The 26,707-nt window shown below is 42.1% G+C and overlaps 2 protein-coding genes and 1 long non-coding RNA gene across 8 annotated transcripts in view; 2 read left to right on the top strand and 1 right to left on the bottom strand.

The window, feature by feature from the left end:
• Positions 1-804: 804 nt before the first annotated feature.
• Positions 805-19,953, bottom strand: syk (spleen tyrosine kinase). 4 transcript variants are annotated; one of them, XM_061747496.1, is made up of 15 exons: positions 19,800-19,953; positions 17,139-17,357; positions 15,102-15,554; positions 14,836-14,996; positions 12,615-12,753; positions 12,386-12,467; positions 12,226-12,281; positions 11,004-11,066; positions 10,674-10,761; positions 10,428-10,587; positions 10,020-10,229; positions 4,742-4,931; positions 1,639-1,779; positions 1,210-1,322; positions 805-1,029 (listed from the first exon to the last, which is right to left on the bottom strand). In XM_061747496.1, exons 3-15 carry the CDS (start codon positions 15,501-15,503, stop codon positions 957-959), a joined length of 1,878 nt encoding a protein of 625 aa, XP_061603480.1. In that variant the 5' UTR covers positions 15,504-15,554; positions 17,139-17,357; positions 19,800-19,953; the 3' UTR covers positions 805-956. The 4 variants fall into 4 exon arrangements, with proteins under 4 accessions (XP_061603480.1, XP_061603481.1, XP_061603482.1 ...); XM_061747497.1 differs by having other exon boundaries at positions 17,139-17,218; positions 19,800-19,952; XM_061747498.1 differs by lacking the exon at positions 17,139-17,357 and having other exon boundaries at positions 19,800-19,952.
• On the top strand, positions 10,479-19,283 carry LOC133465081 (uncharacterized). The gene is made up of 2 exons (XR_009784540.1): positions 10,479-10,616; positions 19,101-19,283. It is a non-coding gene; the product is annotated as an uncharacterized LOC133465081 (long non-coding RNA).
• Positions 19,954-22,419: 2,466 nt separating the features above from the next.
• The window catches only part of chd1 (chromodomain helicase DNA binding protein 1), a 48,555-nt gene continuing 44,267 nt past the window's right edge, over positions 22,420-26,707 (top strand). For 2 of the 3 annotated variants that reach the window (XM_061798820.1, XM_061798818.1), the window contains exons 1-3: positions 22,420-22,729; positions 24,095-24,201; positions 26,358-26,559. In XM_061798820.1, the coding sequence (XP_061654804.1) occupies positions 24,149-24,201; positions 26,358-26,559 (255 nt within the window). In that variant the 5' untranslated portion in view covers positions 22,420-22,729; positions 24,095-24,148. Of the gene's footprint in view, positions 22,730-22,821; positions 23,063-24,094; positions 24,202-26,357; positions 26,560-26,707 lie in introns of those variants that run through there. The other variant, XM_061798819.1, reaches the window with a different exon arrangement.

Here is a 26,707-nt window from a genome sequence, read left to right as displayed (position 1 = left end):
CCAGCCCCGCTCATTGTTGTGCCTAGGTGGCGTAACCATGAAGGCAGCAGCGCGCTACTTGTTTACATTTAGACGAACAAAACAACAGCTTTCATTTGTAAATTGTAGATGTTTTTTTTTTTTTTTTTTTTTTTTTGAAGTTTTGACTGTGCATGCACGTGGACAGCAACATAAGAATTGGCACATTCACATTTTTTTGTAATTTTTTTTAAAATTATTGATGTTCAGGCCGAGCTTCTCACCCGATCTCTAAGAAACTCATTTCGGCCGCTCGTATCCGGGATCTCGTTCTTTAGGTCACGACCCACAGCTCGTGACCATAGGTAAGGGTAGGAACGTACATCGACCGGTAAATCGAGAGCTTCGCCTTTCGGCTTAGCTCCTTCTTTACCACAGCGGATCGATACAAAGTCCGCATCACTGCAGACGCTCCACCGAGAGTTGGAGATCACGGCTTGATGAAGCCAACAGAACCACATCATCTGCAAAAAGCAGAGATGCAACACTGAGGCCACCAAACCGGACCCCCTCTACGCCTTGGCTGCGCCTAGAAAGATATTGTTCTACAGCAATATTTTAATAAGCTTGGAACCCTATTTTTAATTTGGGTGTTGAACAGTGCAAAGCATATCTCAGTCAAACGAGAGGATGTGTGGGTGGACTTGTGTAAATGTTTTCTAGCCAAATGCTACAAAATTGATGGGGTGGTGCATAATGGACAATGGCACCTTTGTATGGGGGTGATGGGTGAATGATGAACTTTCTAATTTGACACTTAAAATGTCATGTTTTTAAATAAAAAAATTTTTAAAAAGTGTAATGATTTATTTATTGCTGAAGCAGAAAATGTACTTCTTACAATTTCAATGTACAATAATTTAGTATGACATTGATCTCCGGTTAATGTCAATGATTCATACAGTAGATTTTCTATATTTGCACATCTGTGTGGCCATTCATTGTGCAATGTCGTAATAATACCGCCGTAGTCTTGGCTCAATAACAGCGAATGCGGGTCTTTTCTCCACCCTGTAAAACATGGAAACAAGGCCCTTCTGTCAAGACCATGTGTTTCTCAGTCGCACACGATGCATACAAATTGTTCGAAGAAATGGATGCAATGGTTTGACTACTGTTAGATTGTGTATCCAGTTGTCGTCATACACCAACAATCCACATTACCTGACACACCACTATTTTGTCACTCACTCATATGTCCAGCAGGTCTTCATGAGGCTATACATCTCTTCTGGACAGTTCGGTGGGGCATCCATCCGCATTCCACTCTCAATCAATTGCAAAACATTATTTCCTCGCATTCCCTGTGGAAAAATATGACATTTGGATTACATATGGTACGATCAAGTTGTGGGGTAATGCTAATATTAGATATATTTGTTAAATAGTAATCACAAATGTTATGGCATTTGTGAGGTTTCTGGGAGTTTTTCCAACTACTGCGGCAGAATGCTTTGCAACATGCAGTATCTGTGTGTAAAGGAATATTTAAATAGAATTCATCTCGGGCCTGCCGTGAACGGGGAAGAAATGTTCCCCCAACCCGCTGCCAGAATATAAATACTTCCAGCTCCTTTTATGCTGTACCATTTATGATATACACTGTACTATAGTTCATACCCTGTATGGCTTCTCTCCATATGAGTACGCTTCCCACATGAGCACCCCGAAGCTCCACACGTCACTTTTGGTTGAGAATTTGAAGTAATTGATGCACTCGGGAGCGTACCATTTCAGCGGCCACTTCCCGTGTCCCTTTGCCTGAAGAAACAGTCACATCATCTTCATCAGAAACAGTTGAGTCCATTCGGCCTCCACGGGCAACCAGTCTTATGGTTACGGTTGAGACATTGTATCAAATGAAAATTAAAAACCCGAGTACAATAATTTTCAAAACCTTTTCAACCTGTATTCAATACACTACAAAGACAATGTTCAAATTGATAATTAGTTTTATATATATATATATATCAATTGATCATTAATTAGTTTTTTTTTTTTTTGTATTCACTCATTTTAACACTACTCAAACACTCATACACACGAGTCTTGCTCTCATTACCACTACTCAAACACTCATACGCATGAGTCTTGCTTTCATTAACACTACTCAAACACTCATATGCATGAGTTTTTCTCTCATTAATACTACTCAAACACACTCATACGCACGAGTCTTGCTCTCGTTAACACTACTCCAATACTCTCATATGCATGAGTCTTGCTCTCATTAACTCCTCAAACGTTCTCATTAACACTACTCAAACACTCTCATGGTGAGTCTTGCCCTTATTAGCACTACTCAAACACTCTCATACACACAAGTATTGCTCTCATTAACACTACTCAAACACTCATACGCACGAGTCTTTCTTTCATTAACACTACTCAAACGCTCTCATTACCACTACTCAAACACTCTCATATGCATGAGTTTTTCTCTCATTAATACTACTCAAACACTCTCATCCGCACGAGTCTTGCTCTCATTAACACTACTCAAAAACTCTCATGCGGACGAGTCTTGCTCTCATTAACACTACTCAAACACTCTCATACACAAGAGTCTTGCTCTCATTAACACTACTCAAACACTCATATTCACGAGTTCATGTCAATCATGCTCACACGTGACTAGTGTTTTATTAGGTAGTTCAATTCAAAAAGTGAAATTGCGATGAACTGCACACACTCAGAGTGAAGTATTTCATCCATCCATCTATCGTCTGTACTGCTTTATCCTCACAAGGGTCGCGGGCGTGCTGGAGACTATCCCGGCTAACTTCGGGCAAGAGGCGGGCTACACCCTGAAAGGGTCACCAGCCAATCGCAGGGGACACATAAACAAACAACCATTTTCGCAAACATTCACAACTAAGGGCAATTTAGAGTCCTCAATCAACCTACCATACATGTTTTTGGGATGTGGGAGGAAACCCACACAGGCACGGGGAGAACATGCAAACTCCACACAGGCGGGGACGGAATTTGAACCCCAGTCCTCAGAACTGTGAGGCAGATGTGCTAACCAGTCATTCACCGTGCCGCCGTGAAGTATTTCATATTTAAAATGTGTATTATTTTGATGATTAGAGCAAAAAAATCCCCATATTGAGAAACTATATTCTAATTTATTGACAGTTGTCTTTATCTATCTATCTGTGTAGATCTATATTTGACTAGATCTGTAGTTGTCTTAATCTATCTGTGTAGATCTATATTTGTCTAGCTCTGTAGTTGTATAAATTTATCTCTATGTAGATCTATATTTGTCTAGATCTGTAGTTATCTTAATCTAGTTTACATTAAAAATCACTTTATTCTTGAATTAATTCACTATTTTGTTTAACGTTATATTTTAGTTTCTCAATATGGGGAATTTTGTTTTATTTGCTATGTGCTATAATCATCAAAATAATACATATTTTAAATATGAAATACTTCACTCTGAGTGTGTGCAGTTCATTTCTATAATTTCACTTTTTGAATTGAGCTACCGAATAAAAGATTTACACTATTCACGTGTGAGCATGATTGGCATGAACTTGTGAATGCCAGTGATGTGTGCGAGAATGTCATTGACGTGCTCGCGTGAACACATTTGAGTAGTGTTAATGAGAGCAAGACTCGTGCGTATGAGTGTTTGAGTTGTGTTAATGAGAGCAAGACTCGTACGTATGAGAGTGTTTGAGTAGTGTTAATGAGAGCAAGACTCGTGTGAATGAGACTGTTTGAGTAGTGTTGAGTGAGTAGTGTCAATGAGAGCAAGACTTGTGCGTATGAGTGTTTGAGTAGTCTTTATGAGAGCCTTTCAGTAGTTTGTGTGTGTGTGAAAGCATTTGAATAGCAAGTGTGAGAGCTAATCCCTAACAGCCACTCATACTTAAGCCTTTCAGGGGTGCTCCTTTTATAGCCAATCATGACACTCACCAGTTTCTAATTAACTTGTTCGCCTGTGGATTGTTCCAGAAAAGTCTTTTATTTTTTTCTCCAGCTTTGCCAGTCTTCCGTTGCCCCTGTCCCATTTTTTGTGTGTGTGTGTGGGGGGTTGCAGGCATCAAATTAAAAATGACAGAATATTTGCAAAAAAACAACGTTCAGCAGTTTGAACATGAAATATCTTGTCTTTGGCGTGTGTTCAATTGAATATAGGTTGAAAAGGCTTTGCAGATCATTTTATTTTGTTTTTATTTAAGTTTTACACGTCCCAACTTCATTGGAATTGCAGTTTGTATGTCAAAGGTTTTAGAAAACTACAATTGAAATTTATGCAGTTCAATTTCTCATTTTACAAATAAATAAATTATTCAACTTACAAAAAAAAAAATCATGGACTCCATCTACAAACAAAAATGTATTCTAAACCTTTGACTCCTTAAAGTAGCAACCTTGGTCATTGGACTTGAACTACTTTCAACGAAACAAAATGTTTAAAAAAAAAAAAAACTGGGGAAAAAAATGCAGTTTTCTAAAACTTTTGACCTGTAGCTGGTCAAATGTTTTAGAACACGCCAATTTAGTTTTAATTTAGTTTAGTTTTTTCAAACTCTACAAGTTCACCACTTATCTTAGTATGTACCATTTCAAGCTATTCGCTGTACTTGAACTACTTGACTTTCAATTTAAAAAAAACAAAACTACTACTTTAATGAGTATGGGTATCCAGTCAAGCTAACCTAAGCAAGGCTATTCTTTTTCATTTCCACTCAGAGTCAGCAGTTACCTTGTAGTAGTTCTGGTCCTCAGCAACTACTTTGGACAGGCCAAAGTCACTGATTTTGGCGTAGTGCTGTGTGACAAGTAGCACATTACGAGCAGCAAGGTCCCTATGGACAAAGTTGTTCTCCTCAAGGTACTTCATCCCCATGGACACCTGGTGCACCAGTTCAGTGATGTTGGCAGTGGATGTTTTCCTGTGTAAAAACAATCTTTAATAAAAGGCTTGTGATTAAAGAGACATCATTTTGGTGACTTGTATTGTCAAATTCCGAATCTTTCTGTCGCTTTGAGAGATGACCGATATTTTCCTTATGTCTTTGGTACGTTGGTCTAAAAGTTGAAATAGGACCATTTCTTCTCAGTGGAACAAATGTAAAGAAACTCTTTATTTCCTTTGGGCTTGTCCCGTTAGAGGTCGCCACAGCGCATCACCCTTTTCCATCTCCTGCATCCCCCTCTCTAACACCAACGACTCTCATGTCTTCCCTCACTACATCTACCAACCTTCTCTTCGGTTTTCCTCGAGCTCTCTTGCCTGGCGGCTCCATCCTCACCATCAACTCACGATCTCTCCTCTGGACGCGTCCAAACCATCAAAGTCTGCTCTCTCTAACTTTGTTTGCAAAACATCTAACCTTGGCTGTCCCTCTGATGAGCTCATTTCTAATCCTTCCCAGCCTGGTCACTCCTAAACAGAGCCCCAATATCTTCTCTACCGTCTTATCTTCATTTCCACATCCTCCAGCTCTGTGTCCTTTTGTCTCTAGTGGGTTGTGTGTATTTCAACCTAAAATCTCCACTACACTCAGATGGACCCGTTATTTATACAGTAATAAAACAGTATATACAGTCCCCTCCAAAGGTATTGGAACGTAAAGGTCAATTCCTTTGTTTTTGTTGTAGACTGAAGAAATTTGTGTTTCAGATCAAGATATGAATATGAGACAAAAGCTTTTATTTCATGGTATTTAAATCGAGATGTGTTCAACAACTGAGGACAGAGCACCTTTTCTTTGAAGCCACGCACTTTTCAAGTGAGCAACAGCATTGGAACAGACATTGTTAAATGAACTTAAAGTGAATAACATTTAATATTTGGTGACATAACCCTTATTTGCAATAACTGCATCAAGCCTGCGACCCATTGACTTCATCAGACTGTTGCATTCTTCATTTGAAATGCTTTTCCAGGCCTTTACTGCAGCCTCTTTCAGTTCTTCTTTATTTCTGGGGGTTTCTCCCTTGAGTCTCCTCTTCAGTAGGTAAAATGCATGCTCTATTGGGTTAAGGTCTGGTGCTCGACTTGGCCAGTCGATGACTTTCCACTTTTTCCCCCCGATGAAGTCCTTTGTTGTGTTGGCGGTGTCTTTTTGGCTCGTTGTCTTGTTGCATGATGAAGCTTCTCCCGATTAGTTTAGATGCATTTTTCTGTAAATTGCCAGACAAAATGCTGGAGCGCAGACGACACCTGCTGGCGTTTGGGACTTTCTGCAATGTGTGGACTTTCATTCGACGTTTCCTTGACTGAAGATAAATGTCTGTTTTTATATTTCACGAACTCTGCAGAAATATTCAAAATTTTTGCCTTGGCGTCTGTGTCATTGTGTCAGCCTTGCATGTCCAGCTGCAAGACTTTGAGAGCTATTCGTCTTGATTTGAAGCCAAACAGTCTGGGGTGTGGTATTGAACCATCAGCAGTTGATTTGCCAAGATTAAAGTTTTAACAATCATTCTGTATGCTTGATCTACGAGTTGGAGTATAAAGTTGGGAGTATTTTATATGAATATGATTTTTACACCATTTTTATGGCTAGATTGTAGACCAGGGTACAAGTCGATGGGCGTGGTCTTCTCCGGTTTCCCCCGTCTCTTGGACACGCCTCCAAGGTATTTAACCTTTGACTCCCGCCTCTTCTTCTCTCTCTGTGTCCGGCTTCTCTGCTGAATAAAATCTCTCCAGCTACAGGGTGGCTTCGGCCAAACTCCTCCCCCTTCCTTTTCCCTTGTCTTTTTTTGCCACCACATGCGCGAGCGACCGCTGAACCAAGACGCCGGCGCTGCCCGAGGAAAGAAGCCAGCCAAGCGGCTTCGATCCATTTTCCCAGCCGTAATTTGTTGGCGGAGCCTCAGTAAGCAACTACCAAAATTGATTACCGGTCATGCACGCAGTTGAGAGCAAGAACGGCGCCCTCCGCAAGTTCAATCGGCAGGAAAGTTACGAGCGCACACCGACGGGACAACAACTTTCTTTTGGCACCTCTTTGTGTCTTGTTTTTTGTGCATCTTCTTCTTCAACCAAACCTGCTCCGTTTTCCTTCTGAGATGCGAGGAGAAAGACCTTCTGATCTACGGTCGTAAGTAGCACAACAATCGTTGCCAGAATGTGCCAAATTCGTGCCTTATAATTTAGGGGGAAATGTCAGCTTCCCACAAGTTCCAACTTTGTACTAGCTCAACATGCTGAAACCTATTCACACACATTTTTAGTCCAGCAACACACAATGTCCTAGCTTTCCTTTCCGTTTACCATTAGTGTTATTTTCCTTTTGTAGTTAGCCCCCTGTGTGTGTCTCCCTATAGATCCCTCGTAGATTTCATTAAGTATTCTATAAAATTCTACTACTTTGTTTTGTGTGTTTTGAGTTCACTAATGAAACCTCTGTAATCGAGAACTCATATCTCATAAAATGTAGCAACCTTCAGATTATGAGACTGATAAGGTTTTTTGTCGCTTTTCCTAAATGTTACACATACTGTGTTAAAAAAAAAAATAGACGTGGTGCCCATTACGAGACAGACAGTTTGATTGTGACGTTAAAACATAAATTGAACTAACCCGGAAGTGAACGCAGGCGTTCACCTTCGACAAATGTATTTCTTAAATAAATGATGTTTTATTTAAACCCAATATACGCTGCATTTTCTTTCTCCATACTTTGGCCTTTCCATCTCTTTGGGCGAGGTTAATCTTGGTCTCATCAGTCCATAAAACTTTGTTCCAAAACATTTTTGGCTCGTCTCTGTCCTTCTTTGCAAAATCCAATGTGGCCTTCCGATTCTTTTTGCTGATGAGTGGTTTGCATCTTGTGCTATGCTCTGTATATATAGCTTCTCTTGAAGTCTTCTTTGAACAGTGGCTTGGGATACCTCGATCCCTGACCTGTGGAGGTTGGCAGTGATGTCCCGGACTGTTGTCTTCGGGTGTTTCGTCACAGCTCTCACAATGTTTCTGTCATCAACTGCTGTTGATAGCTTTGGCCGACCTGTTCGATGTCTGTTGCTCAGTACAGCAGTAGTTTTTTTTCCTTTTCAGGACATTCCAAATTGTTGTATTGGCTTTGCCCGATGTTTGTGCAATAGCTCTGATCAATCTTCCCTCTTCTCTCAGCTTCAAAACTGTTTGCTTTTCTCCCATACACAGCTCTCTGGTCTTCATGTTTGCTTAACAGCAAATGCAGTTTTCACAGGTGAAACCCAAAGCCAAAAACAAGCGCGATCTAATGTTTAAGCAATCAATCTAAAAGGCAACACCTGTACATATGATGTGTGTGTACGTGTATATTTACACTGTATGCACAGTGTGATGAAAAAGTACACATTTTAACAGCTGAAATACACACAACCCACTATATTCTTCATCATCCTCATAGTTAATCCATTTTAGTGTATTTATCTCTCATACATTATTTTTTATCATCAATAATTACTCCTAGGAATGTATTTTCATACACTCTTTCTATCTTAGTGGAGTTAATCATGATTGTTGCCTGTTTATTATATGCCAAAAATGGTATGGTAAAACTTTTGTTTTCGTTAAATTTAATGACAATTTGTTGATGTTGAACCAGTTTTTCACTACATTTAATTCTTTTTCCACAGAAGTCAGAGGTTATTCTAGTTTTTTTTTGAGTGTGAGAGTGTGTGACATAAGAAAATAAGACACATTTGAAGAATTTGGAAACATTGCAGATATTGATAGTAGAAATAACTTGGGGCCCAGTACAGATTTGGACCAGACATCAAATGCCATATCATTCAAATGTTTTCATTAGTATACAATGAACAACAGTGTCGAATGCTTTTTTTAAGTCTATAAAAACACCAATAGGGTATTCTCTATTATCAATATTTGTGGATATCCCCTCGACCAACTCCATGAGTTGAATTTGTCAAACATTTTCCAAGATTTTTGAGAACTGTGGAAGTAGTGATATTGATCTGTACTTGGTGAATCTATGTTTTTCCCTAATTTTTTTTTTAGATTGGTATGACTTTAGCTATTTTTATTTTCGATGAAAAATACCAGTTAGAAAGGACTGGTTACAAGTGTGTGTGTTGGGTTGTACTATGTGTTTAATAATACTTTTAACTAATGCCACGTCACTGTTGGAGCAATCAGTGGACTTTTTATTTGTTAGTGTTTTAACTATATGCATTATTTCGTGTTCATTTACTGCACTAATAAACAGAGTACAGTCACAATGCACAATAGTCATTATGCGTAATGCATAATACATCTTGTGGTATTCTTCCTGGGCATGAAACCATACTGTTGCTCACAAATCCTCACTTCTGTCCTGAGTCGAGCCTCCACTACTTTTTCCCATAACGTCATTGTGTGGCTCATCAACTTTATTCCTCCATCGTTGCCACAGCTCTGCACATCACCCTTGTTCTTAAAAATGGGCACCAGCACACCTTTCCTCCATCCTTCAGGCATCTTCTCACCTGCTAGAATTCTGTTGAACAAGCTGGTCAAAACCTCCACAGGCACCTCTCCTAGATGCTTCCATACCTCCACAGGAATGTCATCAGGACCAACTGCCTTTCCATGTTTCATCCTCTTAAGTGCCTTTCTAACTTCCCCCTTACTCATCATTGCCACTTCCTGGTCCACCACACTTGCCTCTTCTCTCTCATTTTCCTCATTCTTCAACTACTCCAAACTATTCTTTCCATCTATCCAGTGCACTACTGGTACCAGTCAACACATTTCCATCTCTATCCTTAATCACCCTAACCTGCTGCACATCCTTCCCATCTCTATCCCTCTGTCTGGCCAACCTGTAGAGTTCCTTTTCTCCTTCTTTAGTGTCCAACCTGGCATAAATGTCATCATATGCTTCTACCCGTTGTTGGCCTTTGTCACCTATACTTCCGCCTTAGATTGCATCTCCTTATATTCTTAAATCTAAACAAACACCGTTCCCCTTCATTTGATACCAATGTGTAGTACTTTCCTGCTAAATGAACCAAATAAGAAGACAGGAGAAGGCGCATACTTGTTTTTTTGCAGGAACTTGTGAAGTGGCCCCAGCTCAGCCAGCTCCATCACTAGCATGAGGCTCTGTGCCTCACAGATACCGATCATCCTCACAATGTAAGGATTGTCCAACTGCTGCATGACATTTGCCTCTCGCAGCATTTCCTCCCGAACTGATGTGCTGCTGTCGTCGTCCTTCAGGATTTTGACGGCCACCGGCTGCGTTGCCCTAATGCACAAGGTGGATTATTAATCAGCGGTGGTTTGTCAGGGCTAACAAGGCCTTCATAACCACAATATATATTCGTATATTTCCCACTCATTGAACATTCAAACTTGAGAATCAAATTGTCCCAGACAAGTGCGGTTTTAAAGTGTAACAGAGATAAAAGAAGAAAAGCAACGGTGTATTAAAAATGTTGCTTGCATTGTCGTCTTGTAGATTCCCTTCCTGACTGTACCGAAGTTCCCTGAACCCAGTTCTTCGTCTTCCAAGAAGAGCTGTTCGTGATTGACTGTGGTACTCCTCAGTTCATCTGGGTCTGCATATGTCCGGTCATATACTGATGTGTCCATCGGTAAGGACTCTGACCCAAAAAATGAAAACAATTGAAAGGTCAGTATTTGCACTGTTGCACCGGTATCAGTAAGTCGAGTATTTCCACAGACATACCTTTGGTCACTACCCGGTTATTGGCCACTTGTCCTTCATAGGGGTTGAGGTTACCGGATTCTTTGTTTTCGTGTCGAGACCCGCGGCTCTGAGGTCATGAGAGATGATTTGACTTTTCTACATTTATAGGTACTCAAGGATCGAAACCACAACCTACAGGTTGAGAAACGACTGTATAAACAAGTTTTTTTTGCTTTTTGGCTAAGGATCATGAGTTCAAGGAAAAATCTGAGCTGTGTCAGTAAAAAAAAAGCAAAGCAAGGTACAAGGACAAAAAAGATGGTAGCAGTGCCGTTCGAGGAAGGCAGGAGTTATGTTATGTTGGATCACCTTTTGCCGGCCAGGTATGGGAACAGTCTTGATTTTGGCAAGGAATCCCTCTGCTGCATTTTGCTGAAAAACAAAGCTTATCAGTATGTGTTACACGAACAGTCAATGAAGATTTGAATTATAATTTTTTTTTTTTGGATTGTCACGAACACTCGCATTTTACACGGCTGTCCCTGTGTCTCATCATATGTTGCGCAATCATTACAATATACCGTTTGAACTCCACTATAACGCCATCGCTGGGAATCCTCCAGCTGCTTGTGATCCAGTGAACAAAATGCAAATGACTAAATGCGATATGAATGTGCAAATTCAGATATTGCTGAACAATATCACTTAATCTAAAACATAATAAATGAAATCTTTGTTGAATTCAATATTTGTAAAATAACAAATTAAGGCCAATTCACCATAGCAAACAGATGTTCTGTTCTAACTGGTCTTTTTACCCGGTTCTATCAAGTTACTTGTGACCCTAAAATAGTGCTAAATGTTTGCCATATGCGCAGCCAAAACATCTGCCACTTCCTGAAAGGTGTTTTCTCAAGTTAGAAGTGGGCTGAAATATCCAAGTTTGGGCAATGACAAAACTAGGCTGCATGTTGAAGCGGTTGTATTTCGTCGTCTGGAATGGAAGCATGGGTCGCGCGCGGCTGTCGTGACTCACTTTGATTGCCCCGCGAAGCCCAAAAGAAGACTTTGCGTGCGCATGTAGATTATTGTAAGGGAGTAAAAGTACGGTTTCTTCTTCACATGAGTACTGGAGTCTACGTAAAAAGTGTGCTTCATTAAAACTACTCTAACAAGTTCAATTCATCCAAAATGGTATTTGAGTAAATGTAACGCGTTCCTACCCATCTCTGACCATCTGAGGCGGAGCGCAAAAACTGCCATATCTGGATTTTCATGCAAGGGCAAGTCTCGCCGTGCGTTTGCCAATTTGGCAAACTGGCCTGCGCAGTTATACCAGTTACTTCCGTTTACACATGAATCACAATTAAGAATGTTGCGACAGAACAATGGTTGACCTGTGGTTCAGGATCAGTACAATCACACAAACCGTAGAAGTTCCGCTATGTTGTCAGAACTGCGGTGTTGGCAAGTACGTCGACAAATTTCACTTCCTTTCCTACTTTCCTTGACATCGCTTTCGTTGTTTAGGACATATGTCCTGTACTCAAAAGTATGTGCGCATGTATTAATGCCACCAACTAAAACTTACCAAAAGGGAACCAAATCCTGATGTACCCTGCGGTAGCAGCAACTGTCCTAAAAGATCTGAGAGGAAAGGTACAAATAAATAGGACCTCATGGTTTCTCTTTGAAACAAACACAATTTGTACCTTCTGTACTTTTTAGATTCGCTTTGTATATATTTGTACCTGTATCTCCCTCAGGTCGTGGACTGGGTTCGGTGAGAACTTGTAGCAGACCATCTGGTTTATACGAGTAATGTTCCACCAACTGGTGTGAAGACAAAAGTCTGATCACCATTTTATACAACATCTTTGATTGAAATCTATGAACTATTGATGACATCCACTCGGGAATTAAGGAAATACTCGCATGTTGACAAAAATGTAACGCAAAATCGGAAAGAACTTTTTTAACCTGCCAAAGAGTGTCAAACTTCTTGCCGTCTGGAATCGAGAGCTTGCCACTCCTGTCCTCGTCGATGCGGTAATGCATCACTTCTCCTTCATGTAGTAAACAAAGAGCATAGGATCCATTCGCATCCCTCTGCCGGATGCTAAAGACAGAAGAAAAATCAAGAAAAGGAAATCGGACAAGAAATCAAACGGTCGGAAAGAGCTGCGGTTTACTCTGCCGGGCAGGAATTTGCAATCCTATTTTTCTGGACTGAATGACAAAGCCATAAACCTGTCGTCATGGTTTTTTGGGTCCGAACATTACGCTGTGGACACAGTTCGAAGCAGCTGTGCCTACGAACGTTAGAGTGAAACCTGTTCTCTTTCGTCACCGTTCCCTTGAACATGACCCTGAACTTTCCTCCTGACCCCTCCCCTTCGCAGAGCCGCATACCTTTACTACCATAAGCAATTCCTAACATACAAAAAGTGATGCGTGTTACATTGTAGGCATTCACTTAATGAGCGAGCAATGTCCTGGAAAGAAAATGGATCAGGACTGGAGTTTCCCTCTTGATGACCCCTGTGCCAGCAACTGTGTCTGATTCTCTTAATTCCAGTTCCAGAATGAGCCACTCACATCGTGTGTTACAATCAAATCCTACATTTAAGAGATGTTTCAAAGTAAAACCCTTTCGGGTAGTTGGTGACATTCGCATCTTTGCGTGTACTGTCATTCTTCCTCTTTTAAGGCTATTTCAGGAAGCGCTGAACGGAAACCGCTTGCCCGCCTGTATGCGCTTGTGTGATCTGTTTCTTCAGCCGACCACGACCTTTTCTCAACTGATGCATGAGCAGCAAAAATACTTCACATTGTGTTGGCGAAAAAAAAAAAGAAGCAATGTACTCCGCTCCGCTGAAAATATGCTAGCATGCATGCACGCTAAAACAATGTTTTTTAAAAAGGCAGCGGCAGCAAAACTGAGTTCGGTTGTACTTTACTAAAGTATTTAACAATGTACTCGGGTTATTTTTTGGATCGATCCCCATCCACAAATCCAGCAAAGTCCTCATGTTCTGTTTTCGAAATAAACAGCCGGGCAAGTTCTCCGTCAAACACGGCCGGTTCGAGTCAGTCCCGTTGCCGTGCGGCTCCTCAGAACTGACGGCGGCTTTTACGAAAGCTCGAACAACAGTGCAAGCAGACACGTTAGCCCGAGCATCCGCAATCCATTCGCAAATTGTGGCGCAACTCCTCGTCTTGGTAAAGCTGTGTTCGCCATCTGTCGTCCATCGCTCCCACGCCGCTCGCAACTTCACTTTGAACGCCCTGTCTACACCGATGTCCAGCGGTCGGAGCTCATTAATCCGTTGGTCTTCCAACTCGGGCCGCCTCGCCTTGTTTCCGCGGAAACTCAGCTTCGTCTTCTTGACTTGCCGAATCCCGCTTTCCCGCTTCCTCCACAAATTAGGGTTCAGCGTCTTGCCCAAGGACACTTCGACATGCGGACAGTCGTAGCAAGGATTCGAACCCGTTCTGCCTACTGAGCCAAAGCCACCCCAACGTAATCGCAAAGCAAGTCCAGATCTGTGTGACAGAACTACATTTTTTTTTTTAACATATCTCAAGATTCAAATGAACCTTGCCGCTCGCATTCCTTAATCGAAGAGCACTGACGTCCGTATTAGTGGGAAGCTTTTTATTTCGACTTGGCGACTTATTCCCGTAATGCCGAGTATGAGCAAAATTAGGGGCTATCACTTTTACGCTCGCTCCATTCAAGTGCTCGTGCAGTAAGTGCGCATTCATGCGCGTGACTGCTCGCAATCCCTAGTTTCTCCAAGGCTTCAGTATTGTTTCTAATCCCTACAGTAATCCGATTGATACCGTTTATCTTTCTTTCCACTGCTGGCGTGGAAGCACCGTTTCGCACTCCTATCGGCATATGTCTCCTATATTTTCTGTCGTTTCCGATGCTAATTTCACGAAGTCCATCAACCGCAAATGCTTCTTTCATGCATTTACAGAAACGACTGGAAAATAACAGTGATATTCAAATGTCTGGCATCTGATTTCAAAACGGTGACCAAGCTATGGCCTCGCCTTTGTGGAGGCGTGTTCTCCTCGTGCCTGCCTGGGTACTCCGGTTTCCTCCTCCATCCCAAAAAAAACATGCATGGTAGGTTGTTATGGCTTTGATTGTCTGGCAAACACTCAAGACAGACATCGGCGAAATACTCACAGAAATTTCCCATTTGTACGTGTGCCATTTTGAAGCCTAGATTCCGAGTCCTCCCGACTTATCTTCCCATGGAACCAAGGCATTAGTTCATGAGCAGTGGTTGCAATCAGCTTCTCCAACTGCGGCCTTTGGCTTATAATGGCTTGTTCCAGAGCTGTTCCCTGCTCAGAGTAGTTATGATTTAGAGCCTCTCTGTTGTACAACCATTTTCTCATCAAGAAAGAGATTTTGTCTTGTTGGGTCTACATGGTAGACTGGAGACTAACCTGCAAGTTCCAGGTTTGTTTCACATATTCCTGGATCAGTTTTTCCTTGAAGTCCTCAAACGGTCCCACCTTGGGTTGCATGTCCTTGGGCCTGTTGCAAGGCTTTTTCAGCCGACACACAAGGCCGTCCATCTCCTGCGAGTGGTACTCGATCAAATCTATAGGGCTGCTGTGGCTTTTACCGCCGGCAATAGCGTAGCTTTCGTTGGATTCTCTTTCAATGGTGTAGTGGTAGCAGCAGCCGGAATGTAATACAGAGAGGGCAAAACCTCCAAAATGGTTCCGACTTTGCCGTAGCAAATACAAGCCGCTACCTGCGCCCAGCTGCTGCAGATGCTCTTCTGCCTCCTCTCTCCTAATGTTGCCATAGAAGAATGGCAGACTATTCACTCTGTCAGCCATCTTAGCCCACGGACGGCAGCCGACTTCGGAAGGTGCACTACCACAATTAACCTAAAAAAAAAATAATAATACAATACTGACATCAGTTCATTTCACAGTTGGTCAGTCAACTTTACTGCAAATGAAGAAAACAAGTCAAGTTTATTTCGTGGAGCCCTTAATCACAAAAGAGTCTCAAAGGGCTTCGCAGGCCCACAGTTGGCAATGATTGACAACATTCCCCTCATCTAAAAAAACCCCAATCAGGCAAGCAAATACTCAAAACGCTGGATGAATATACGGAGACCGTTACGTCCGATAGCAGTTCCTGTGAAGATGTGTGCGTACCAACCAAAGACACGTCGCCTGTTCAATAACAGCGAGCCGTGGTTCGCTGCCAAACTTGAGCAATTTCACCAGGCTAAAGAGGGACTGAGCCCTGTACCGTCGCGCTACAAATCGGCCGACCGAAGAAATTAACATCGTAAAGAGAAACGATGCAGAAAAGCTGGAAGAACAGTTTACTGCCAATGCCTCAGCCAGTCAGTCTGGCGAAGATTAAAATCGCTAACCAACTACAAGCGAGACCCCCCCCCCCAAGCGGAGAACAAAAGAGGAACAGCAGACCACTTGAACACCTTCTACTGCAGATTTGAAAAGGACATTTTCAAGTTAGTCATGCTAATTACGGTGTGCTAGTGCTTCGACAACTCACAAAAAGTTCACACATTGCACTTTGTAGAACCTACATTTTAAAATGAACTGCCTCAATCTCGGCTCGTGTGTGTGCGCGCATTTCTATTCAGCACATCCTGGGGACATATGGGGGGGGGTTTACATGGAGCCTTCTATGCAGATTAAGCCGATTAAGGTTTAGAAGCCCAAACCGAACGAAAATGCTCCATATAAACAACTCAAGTCGGACTAAACAGGCAAAATCCGAATGGAATTTCATTCTGTTTCACAGGAGCGGAATATTCCCTTTTGCATACCGATCAGAAGTAAATACGCCAGATGGGTTTGGTTGATTTCGAATGTAAGGAAGGGCACCTCAAAAAGTATGGAAGACCTCTTACACAAGCATATGGAGATAGAAGAAGTTGCCAGACCGGCTGCTTCATTATTCCAATACCTGCCAACTAAATTGGGCGTCTCAACCAAATGCACCACAGGCATTACAAGGCCCTGGGTGCAACTGGCGACGGCAGGGAGCGAGAAGCTGCGGCCGTGCCCTCTTCGTGCGTTTCTAACAAGCGACACCGCTGATCCCCCCCCCCACACAGATGCGAACTGGGTGTAGAAAAAGCTGCGTTGCGCCACTCAAGAACCAAGATGACAAGTCGCGGGCAGAGAAACTTTGTGTGGGGTGGCATCACGTCACTTTCACAACAGCTTGCTCGCAGGCATTGAAAATAGGCAGCTAACAAAAGATATACTTTGTGGTCACAAAGTTACCTCTCACAATTGGCAACAACTACTAATCAGGAACAAGACCACCAAGTTTCCAGTAAGGCTGAACATTCAAAAACACTATTTACAGGGACAAAGGGGTCAAAAAGGAAGAGTAACTATATCTCCCACCCAACATTCCTCTGAATTTCCCCATACATATTTAACATGAATCACAGAGAAATGAAACTTAGATTTTATACTTACTGTATTTTTCCCGTAGTGAGGAATTTAATCAGAATCCAACACTGTAAGCGACATGGCAGCGGGTCCGATTCAGCTGGCGACTGACAAACCAGATAGTCGCCATTGAAACATGAACACGGTTTAAAAAAAAAAAAAAAAAAAAAAAAAAAAAAGGTGGCGCTCTGAAGCTTCCTTATTTCAGACTTCCTGGACAAATGGATGCTTTTACTTCCCCCTTTTCTGATAAGAAAAGAGCAATAGAACAACTGAAAAAAGAAATACGAATGATGAAAGCAAGTGATTCAAATATTTGTTGTTGTTTGTTTTTTTTTGTGGCAGTACGTTGTTGAAGCGGGTGCAATTTGCTTTTGAGAGGAGCGAAGTCATCTTCGCGAGCTCAATGTTTCAAAGGACAATTTCGGGGCACAAATATAGACGCCAACTTTGTGTTTGAAATTTGAATCGTGCACCATTTCTTTCCGCCGCCCGATTGACCTTCGTCATGACTCCGACTCCGGCACGTGAGCGCAATGGCGTGAGCTATCGCGATCGTTGGGATGATGTTCCAAAATAATCGGCAAACGCAAATGAAAATCCTTTGCGGTCAATGATGAATGACTGCTAAAAGGGTATAAATGCCAGAGACGGGACCACTGACCTCCGTTACAATTGCAATTAGAGAAGCGAGCGGTTATGCCATGTGCGTGTGTTAATATTGAACCCAAGGATGGATGCCCATTAACAGTACAACTCCTATTAGGACACAGAGAGAGGGAGGAGCAAACAGTATTTATATACAGTATTAGTATTCGTTCAATAAGACCTGCTCTTAATGAACTCGGACATTTTTATTATTTTTCCCCATTTGTTTTTGTGCTACGGTTTTGTTTCGTCAAAAGAATGCTAAGATGCCACCGTTAACTACTTGAGTAAAAGTAGACTATTGCGGCTTTACTTTCTGCCAAATAAACTGAACAAAATGACAGATCTTTTACATCGATTACACATTATAATATAGCCAGTCAGTCATGTGCAGTGACCAAAATTAGCATTCAGGAAGCGTCAGCTGGCTTGATGTGGTTTCGCAATCTTCAGTTCTCACTTCTTTGAAGACTACAGTTGCTTCTCATAAATGGGTTTGAATTGCAATAGGGGTCAAGGTTGAGATCATAGCAGTTGTAATAATTAGCCAAGTATGACCTTCCAAGACTTTTTTCGCTCAGCCAGTAAAGAAGCATTTGTCTGTGAGAATACGGCACATTTACCATTTACCTCCTCATAAATGTTCCTGATGGTTTATTAGTGTCTCTGGCACGTAAACTGGCACAGATTGCTCAACACTGTGACATTTCAAATGATGCATCGGCGTCAATCCCCACCCCGCAATGATCTGAGCGGTGTGACTTCCTCAAGTTGCTTCTATACCAGTTGAAATCCATTTTCTTCAAATGTGGTCTGCACACCACAGGTCTCATGGTGTCAGTAGTAACGTATCGGAAACGGTTTTTTTTTTTTTTTTTTTTTTTTTTTTTCAAGAAAGGTGAAGTGTTTGATGAGAATAAGGTTGGCCATTTTTCAACATATATATATATATATATATATATATATATATATTGCATATACCGGTGGCTATAAAAAGTCGACACACACATTTTTTTTTTTTTTTTTTTCATATCTTAAAAACCTGGCATTTGAACAGGGGTGTGTATACTTTCGATGTCCACTGTACATGCTCACGTTCCCCAATTCCTGACCTCCCGGTCCCGCACCATCTGTCAGGTTAACTTCAGACGAGCTACTCAGCATCTTCACTTCCTCCATCTGCCATCCTCAGCCAACTGTAACTGTTTGGATGATTATTTATCATTATATTTGTATAATACAGTATACCCTTGAAATTGTGCTCGACCCCAAGTTGCTCCTGAATGATACTGGATTGATAGTGTATGTATTAACCTTATGCTTTCTTTTTCTTATAAGCAGACACCATCAATGGGTGTCACAAAAAAAAGTGGATGCACGGAACCTTCAAGATTTGAAGACTGCTTGTGTGGAGGAATGGGCCAAAATCACACCAGAGCAATGCATGCGACTAGTTGAACCTGTCATTGCAAACAAAGGCTTTTGTACAAAATATTAAATAAATACCAGTTGGCGTGTTCAATACTTTTTCCCTGTGTCATTGTATGTATGTGTGTGTGTGTGTGTGTAGTGATGCAGGGAAATGTTCGGGGCTTTGGAGTACTTTTAATGTCTTCAGTAGCTTCTTACAAATCTCTGATTTACCAAAGAACTATATTTCAAAGAGTGATGTGTCTGTACTTAAAATGTGTCAAAACAAAATGTGTTATGTGTTGCATTCGTCACTTTCTGCAGCTCTCCAATTCAGAAACTGTTAAGATCAGCTCACTTGCATCTTACTTGCTGTTGCCTAGTGCGAATTTCTCTAAATGTTGCCGAGTTTATTACTGAAAAATAAATTGACCAGAGAAGCTCGTTTGGCTTGGTAGCGTTGTTGTTGTTGTTGTTTTTCTTCGTTCCTCTCCCCTGTCCATTGACTTGCCTCGCGTTGCTGCGCCACTGTGGCCCACTTTCGCCGGGGAACGACTGACACCTGGTGGACGCCCTCGCGGAAGCACTCGAATCGCCATACGGTGCGATGCGAATAGAGGTCATACTCACGACATGGAATGCAGTCCACGGTCGTCGTGTCGTCCGTGTTCGGGCCGCAGTACACACTCATTTTTTGGGTCATTCTTCCGAAGAGAAGCAAACCGAGCGGATAAGCAGCGGGACGCTTGTCGACGTTTCCGTCCCGTAGCCGCGGGATTCCTCAACCACTTCCTATTGGCCGGACGCACCGGCACGAGGTCGTTCGGACGACCAATGATGCCGGAGCACACTCCGCGCTTAGCATTATTTTTTTTTTTTTTTATTTAATTTATTTTTTGCACAGTTACCCCACTTCAATGTTTAAGGTCATCAGACAAATATAACCCCATTTCCTTGTTAAATATTAAATTAACCGTGGCTAAACTGCCTTTTTGGTACATTTTCATTGACCACGCCCAAACCTGATGACCTCCATGTTCAATCAAGAAATCACTTCATTAAACAGAACCTGTTTGACAAAGAGCTCAAAACGCCACAATCCAAGTAAATTCAACAAAAGATGAAGTATTTGATCTAATCGGTCAGGAAATGGTTACAAAGTCATTTCTAAAGATTCCAGCAAACCACAGTGAAAGTCGTTATCCTCAAATGGAGAAAACGTGGAACAGTGGTGAACCTTCCCAAGAGTAGCCAGCCTACAAAAATGACAGGTGGCAAAAAAAGACTGAGAACGTTGAGGAATGCTCATCAAACACGTGTTTGGAAGATCCCACAGGTGAACAGGCTCATTGGGAACAGGTGGGCGCCATGATTGGGTAGAAAAGGAGCTTCCCTGAATTGCTCAGTCATTCACAAGCAAAGATGGGGCGAGGTTCACCTCTTTGTGAACAAGTGCGGGAGAAAATAGTCGAACAGTTTCAGGACAATGTTCCTCAACGTACAATTGCAAGGAATTCCGGGATTTCATCATCTACGGTCCATAATATCATCAAAAGGTTCAGAGAATCTGGAGAAATCACTGCATGTACCACATGGGCTCAGAAACACTTCCGAAAACCAATGTCAGTAAATACAGTTCGGCGCTACATCCGTAAGTGCAACTTGAAACTCTACTATGCAAAGCAAAAGCCATTTATCAACAACACCCAGAAACGCCGCCGGCTTCTCTGGGCCCGAGCTCATCTAAGATGGACTGATGCAAAGTGGAAAAGTGTTCTGTGGTCTGACGAGTCCACATTTCAAATTGTTTTTGGAAATTGTGGAGGTCGTGTCCTCCGGGCCAAAGACGAAAATAACCATCCAGACTGTTTTGGACGCAAAGTTCAAAAGCCAGCATCTGTGATGGTATGTGGCTGTGTTAGTGCCAATGGCATGGGTAACTTACACATCTGTGAAGGCACCATTAATGCTGAAAGGTACATACAGGTTTTGGAGAAACATATGCTGCCATCCAAGCAACGTCTTTTTCATGGACGCCCCTGCTTATTTCAGCAAGACAATGCCGAACCACATTCTGCACGTGTTACAACAGCGTGGCTTCGTAGTAAAAGAGTGCGGGTACTAGACTGGCCTGCCTGCAGTCCAGACCTGTCTCCCCTTGAAAATGTGTGGCGCATTATGAAGCGTTAAATACGACAACGGAGACTCCGGACTGTTGAAGAGCTGACCTTTTTTTCCTTTTCTTTTTGGGGCAACTCTGATGAACATTTTTGCCCCCACAGAGGGGAACTTTGCCTCAAATAGGGGCGCTTCTCCAAAAAATGGGGAGAACCCCGCCCACTCCCACCCACCCACACCCACACACACACACAGACACCCGTCCCACCCCCTCTGTTTTCCAGGTAAAAGACCAGTTAAAACAGAACATGTCTTTGCAATGGAGACCTGGCCAAGAAGGCAGCAAGTTAAACGTCAAGTCCAAGTCAATCACATTCAAGTTTATTTCAGGTTTTTTATTGACACCTCCCCTCTTAAAGAGATACAAAAATAAATCAGTTGAGTTCGACAAATTCAACGTCATATTAATGAGAAGCTCGGTCATCCGGGAGGATCTCAGAGTAGAGCCGCTTCTCCTCCACATCGAGAGGAGCCAGATGAGAGACCCCGGGGGACGATCGCAGCCAATCGCAGTGCACAACCATTCGGACTCACCTATGGGCAATTTAGAGTCTTCGGTTAACCTACCATGCATGTTTTGGGGGTGTGGGAGGAAACACGCCCGCGACCCTTGTGAGGAGAAGCAGTACGGAAAAGGAATGAATGACATGTTTGAGACTACTGCAGAATGGCATACGAGCAGAGAGAGTATCGGCTTTAGAAGGAGAAAGTTACATGAATGTTTTTTTTTTTTTGCGGCTATTTTTCAAATGTTACTAAAATTGTAATCATGGAAATTTCCAAAAGCAACTGTAGTTTAAATACACCCCCCCCCCCCCTCCCAGTCATGTAAGGGTTCACAATAACATCAATTTTGTAATTACGTCATCTAGTTACATGTAATGAGTTACCCCCTCAACACTGGCGACAAGTTCAACTTGTTTTGTTTGAAAGCTCTCCGCCGTTTCAGTGTTGTGCCGAGCACGGTCGTTACGTCACTGTCCGGGGTTTCCTAGCGAAGTGAACCCTACGGCGTCATGGCGGAGGCCGGTTGTCGGAAGACCCTGGAATGAAATGCCAGCTTTTTTTTTTTTTTTTTTTTTTTTTACCGTCTTCATCGACCACAAGCACGGAACTTCAACGTACATCTCAGCGAAAAGGGGGTTTGCCTCCCCCCCTCCCCCAAGGAATAGAGGAAATTACAGTCCCCGAAGCTCCACTTGAACTGGGTCGTTACGGGCTGCTCTCCCAAACTGGGAGATAGCTAGCCAGCTAACGCAAGATAGCGTTAGCTCTCTGTAGCTGTAATCTCACAAATTGCTGTTCTTATAAAAGGGGGAACGTGTGGACGCGGCGGGTGGACTTTGACAACAGTTTCATCAAAGGAGCTCAACTAACACAAGGCAAGGCTAACTTATTCCGTAGTTTATTGCGAACGTAAACCTTACGTTACATGTTGATGTGGTAAAGCCGCGAGAAGTGAGCGGCGGATGAAAACAAGATGGAGAAGTTGGTTTAGCTCATTTGTATATGTGGGAGTTCTAATAAATCATTTGTATTTTCAGTATTCTGCAAAGGATCCCCTTTTTGCAAATTACATTTGCGTGGCGCACCACTTGCAGGTGTCGCCGGGATAGCGCTTGTGACAACAGAAGAAACATCGCAGTGCATCCTCATTAAGAGGAAGCGCAAAGTTTGGACATTTTGTTAGCTTCCGTGCTAGCCTCGTGCCGAATGTACGTTCGCTAACGCTACTTTCCTTGACAACCAGTTTGAACGTTGTGCTAGCATCCTACTGTAACCCACGTTTGCCAAACGAACGTTAACTTCAGATAATACTTTATGTATGAAACACATAGTATTTTACGCCTTGTGTTGAAGTTATTATTGTTTGTCTTTAAAGTCTCTAGCTAGTACTCTTAAAACTATTGATAACCAGTAGCATACATGGGCATTTCCCTGTAGGTATATTAATGACAGCCTTTATGCCGTTAATGAAAGCTATATGTATTTCGAAAGTTGAGTTGTCGGTTCTCCGTTTGAATTTGAGGAGTTAGCCGTGTCTGCACACAACTTCCCCCCCGCCAATTGCTGAGCATTAGCCGGTGTTAGCAGGTTAGCTCAAAGGTAAACTGTTCCTCTCATCAGATTGGTAACTGTCTCTCAATGGAGCGAGCCAAATCTAACAGACACGGGAGTGGGGCGACTATAAGCCTTTGTATTCATCTCGTTGAATATAGTATTTAGACTTTTAATTTTTGGGGTGTTTTTTTTTTTGTTTTGTTTTTGTTTTTTGAGCGCCTATGGGCTTTTTTTTTTTTTTTTTTTTTTTTTTTTTTTTTTTGGAAACGTAAACATGCTATCTTTGCGCAGGCCTGATAGGCCCCAGTCCGGAGGTGCAAGTAGTGGTCCACTCAGTGTGGCTAACGTCCATACATAGATATATACTCGTCGCCGTCATTTCTCCGCTAGTCACACTAACGGACTCTTGCCCCGTTGTTGCAGTGACACGGATAATTTTTTTATCGTTTTCATTCCTATATGCACTTGGAAATCCATTTCTGTAATAATATTGGCCGCCCGCAAAAGATGAGCTTTGATTCAAGGTTTATCAGTTACAATGCAAGCAGAAACGAAACCTGTGGTTCAGCTCCATCTTTAACACTCTTTACACTCTGAAACAAGACTGCGTAGATGAAAAGTGCATCGTTTCATTGCATATTGTAATATGCTTGTTAAATCATGTACTACTGAATCTCACATTTCAGTTTCACCACGTTATTCGAGGCGGTGTGGGGGAAGTCTACATTCTAGACTTCAGGATGGCAGGACGCAATGAGAATGAAAGTGTCAGCAACAGCAGTGGAGAATCAAGGTAAGTCATATAATTGCCATCGTAGGGAAAAGAACGCAAACTTCCAAATTAATGTATATTTATTCTATGCCAATAGTTGTTAACCTTGTTGGAGGCAGCGAACCCTGCAAGTTTCATGCGTACGTTCACCAACCCCTTCGTAATGTGAATTATTTTTCCTTCCCCCCTTTCTCTCATATTCAGTACAAAATGAAAATTAACCACCCGTGAGCTGCACACAAAATGATTGTGAAAACCAACAAATGATGAATTTCACTCATAAATATAAAAAACAATGGATATAAAAGTATATGTAACTCAATGGATATTTACTGCAAATGTACCGTTTGCCGTTCCCCTCGCTGAGATAAGACAGCACGTGTGTCTCGACTTCCTGACGCATAATCATTGAACCCCTGGGGTTCCATTAAGCCCAGGTTAAGAACCACTGTTCTATGGAGATGACAGTTCTGTCCCCATGTACTTGTGCACTTTGATGGGGCAGGTGACCCACACTGGGCACGGGTGTTGTCCTCTGGCCCCCCGTTACAACAAGTAGATTACCGGAATGTACATCATGCCACAGCGGCTCCATGGCTGAACGCGTGTGTGACCATAAAATACGCGTGTGCGCGTTCGTAGCTGAACATGATTTGTCATTTAAAATTGCGCTGTCTCCGGTAAATCTTTTCAGTAATCTTTTCGAAAGTAAAACGGCATTAATGAAACTGTATCAACGCAACACGCCAGCTACTTAGACATGTCACTGCTTGCAAATTTAGACAGCGACTGTCCGAAAAGCTAAAAAAAAAAAGAAAAGCTTGGCAAATTTAAATGTGTCACAGCAAAGGGTCTGAATACTTATAGCTGTGTGATATTTCAGTTTTTCTTTTTTAATAAATCTGCAAAAATTTCAACAGTTCCGTTTTTCCACTGTCAATATTGGGTGCTGTGTGTACATTGAGGGAAAAAAAAGAACTTAAATTATTTTAGCCAATGGCTGCAATATAACAGCGTGAAAAATGTAAAGGGGGTCTGAATACTTTCCGTACCCACTGTAGTGTACTGTAATAACACATCCAAAAAATAATTCTGCAATATAGCAGGCGATTACTTTCTGTGTTCGCCCCCCACCTGAAAAAAAAGATAAAGGCACTGTGCTGTCCCCTCCTGCACAGGGTATAGACTAGTGATGTTCTGAGATGTGCAGGCTTCCAGGCGCGTGTCAGCTAATGGAAGGGGCGTTTCCGCAAAGCGCATATCGAGGCTTACTTCGTTTAGGGGAGGAGCCGGAAGTGATGTCGTCCGAAGTCTCGCTGCCCAGCTGTACCACGTGACCGATTCGGGAAGCGCTTTAGAGTTTGAAAAATACTGTACCCCAATTTATTTAGTCTTGCTCTTGGATGAATCACTTAAAAATGGTGATAAGCTGTTATTTCTAAAGAAGCACTTTCAAAGTCCTGTGCCCGCTGAAGCCCATGGCATCTTCAGAAAGTGACACAAAAAACACTTTACAACCTGACATATCAGTGATGACTATTTTACCCACAAGAGTGCGTTCAAAAATAATTTATTTTACACTTTGTCGGGAAATTACTTGGTCAAACATTGTTTTGTAATACATGGTCATTCTCAAGAGCCAAAAAGACACAAAATGCAACGCGTCACATATGTGGGTAAGATACCCACCTGTGATTATGCACATGGCCAAGAGGTGGTTTCGTGTGCACAGGAAGCATCGAGAAGTGAACCATTACTCGAACCAATGGCTGAAGTGTTATGATGCTTCATGAAGCTTCATCTCGCCATCACTAGTATCGAACACAACCCAAACTAAAAAAGCAAAACACACCCACGACGCAAATCCTTTGATGTCGGGCCGAAATGAGGAGGCGTGAGGCGCACTGACACTTCACAAAAAAAGATGACTTCATGCGTTGTGTCAGTTGGATATCCAAAATGTGAACTACATTATTTTTCTTAATTAGAAAAAAACTTTCCGTCTCAGTTATTGCAAGACGGATATGAATTAAAGTAATTGAGTCAAGAGGTCGTAAAAATAAACCACTGGGCTCGCATCGATATTATTTGAATGGTTGTCAAGTTTTAGGCAATTCTGCCTTTAGATTAACACCAGCTAACTTTTTTTTTTTTTTTCTTTCTTTCAAATTTTACAGCAATTCTGATGATGAATCTGGTTCTGGATCAGCATCTGGATCTGGCTCAGGTTCCAGTTCAAGCTCCTCTAGCAGTAGCAGTCAGTCCGGAAGCAGCGACTCAGGAAGTGGCTCAGACTCTGGCAGCCAGTCAGATTCAGAAAACGAGAAATCCAAGGAAAAGATTGACCCTCCAAATAAGTCAAACATTGATGGCGCTGAGGTACAGTATTTTAACTTAATTCTGTATTGGTTGTTAGTTGTTATAAATGTTTTTAAGGATGAATTATTCAATTTCACGTGTATTTTAATGTGAACATAAGCTGAAACCTAACTAATAGGCTTTACACGATCAGGATATTTGGGGCCAA

The sequence above is a fragment of the Phyllopteryx taeniolatus genome, chromosome 15 (genome assembly GCF_024500385.1).
Source record: "Phyllopteryx taeniolatus isolate TA_2022b chromosome 15, UOR_Ptae_1.2, whole genome shotgun sequence".
Lineage (NCBI taxonomy): Eukaryota > Metazoa > Chordata > Actinopteri > Syngnathiformes > Syngnathidae > Phyllopteryx > Phyllopteryx taeniolatus.
The sequence above is the reverse complement of the archived record's forward strand: the minus strand, read 5'-3'. Positions and strand labels throughout refer to the sequence as shown.

Excerpts from the sequence above, each read along its gene's own strand:
- syk (XM_061747496.1), bottom strand. The coding sequence starts at position 15,503 with ATGGCTGACAGAGTGAATAGTCTGCCATTCTTCTATGGCAACATTAGG. Across the intron at positions 11,067-12,225 it reads CAGGATTTGGTTCCCTTTTG|CAAAATGCAGCAGAGGGATT; the intron begins GTAAGTTTTAGT and ends TTTGTTTTTCAG. Across the intron at positions 10,762-11,003 it reads CCATACCTGGCCGGCAAAAG|AGCCGCGGGTCTCGACACGA; the intron begins GTGATCCAACAT and ends TCATGACCTCAG.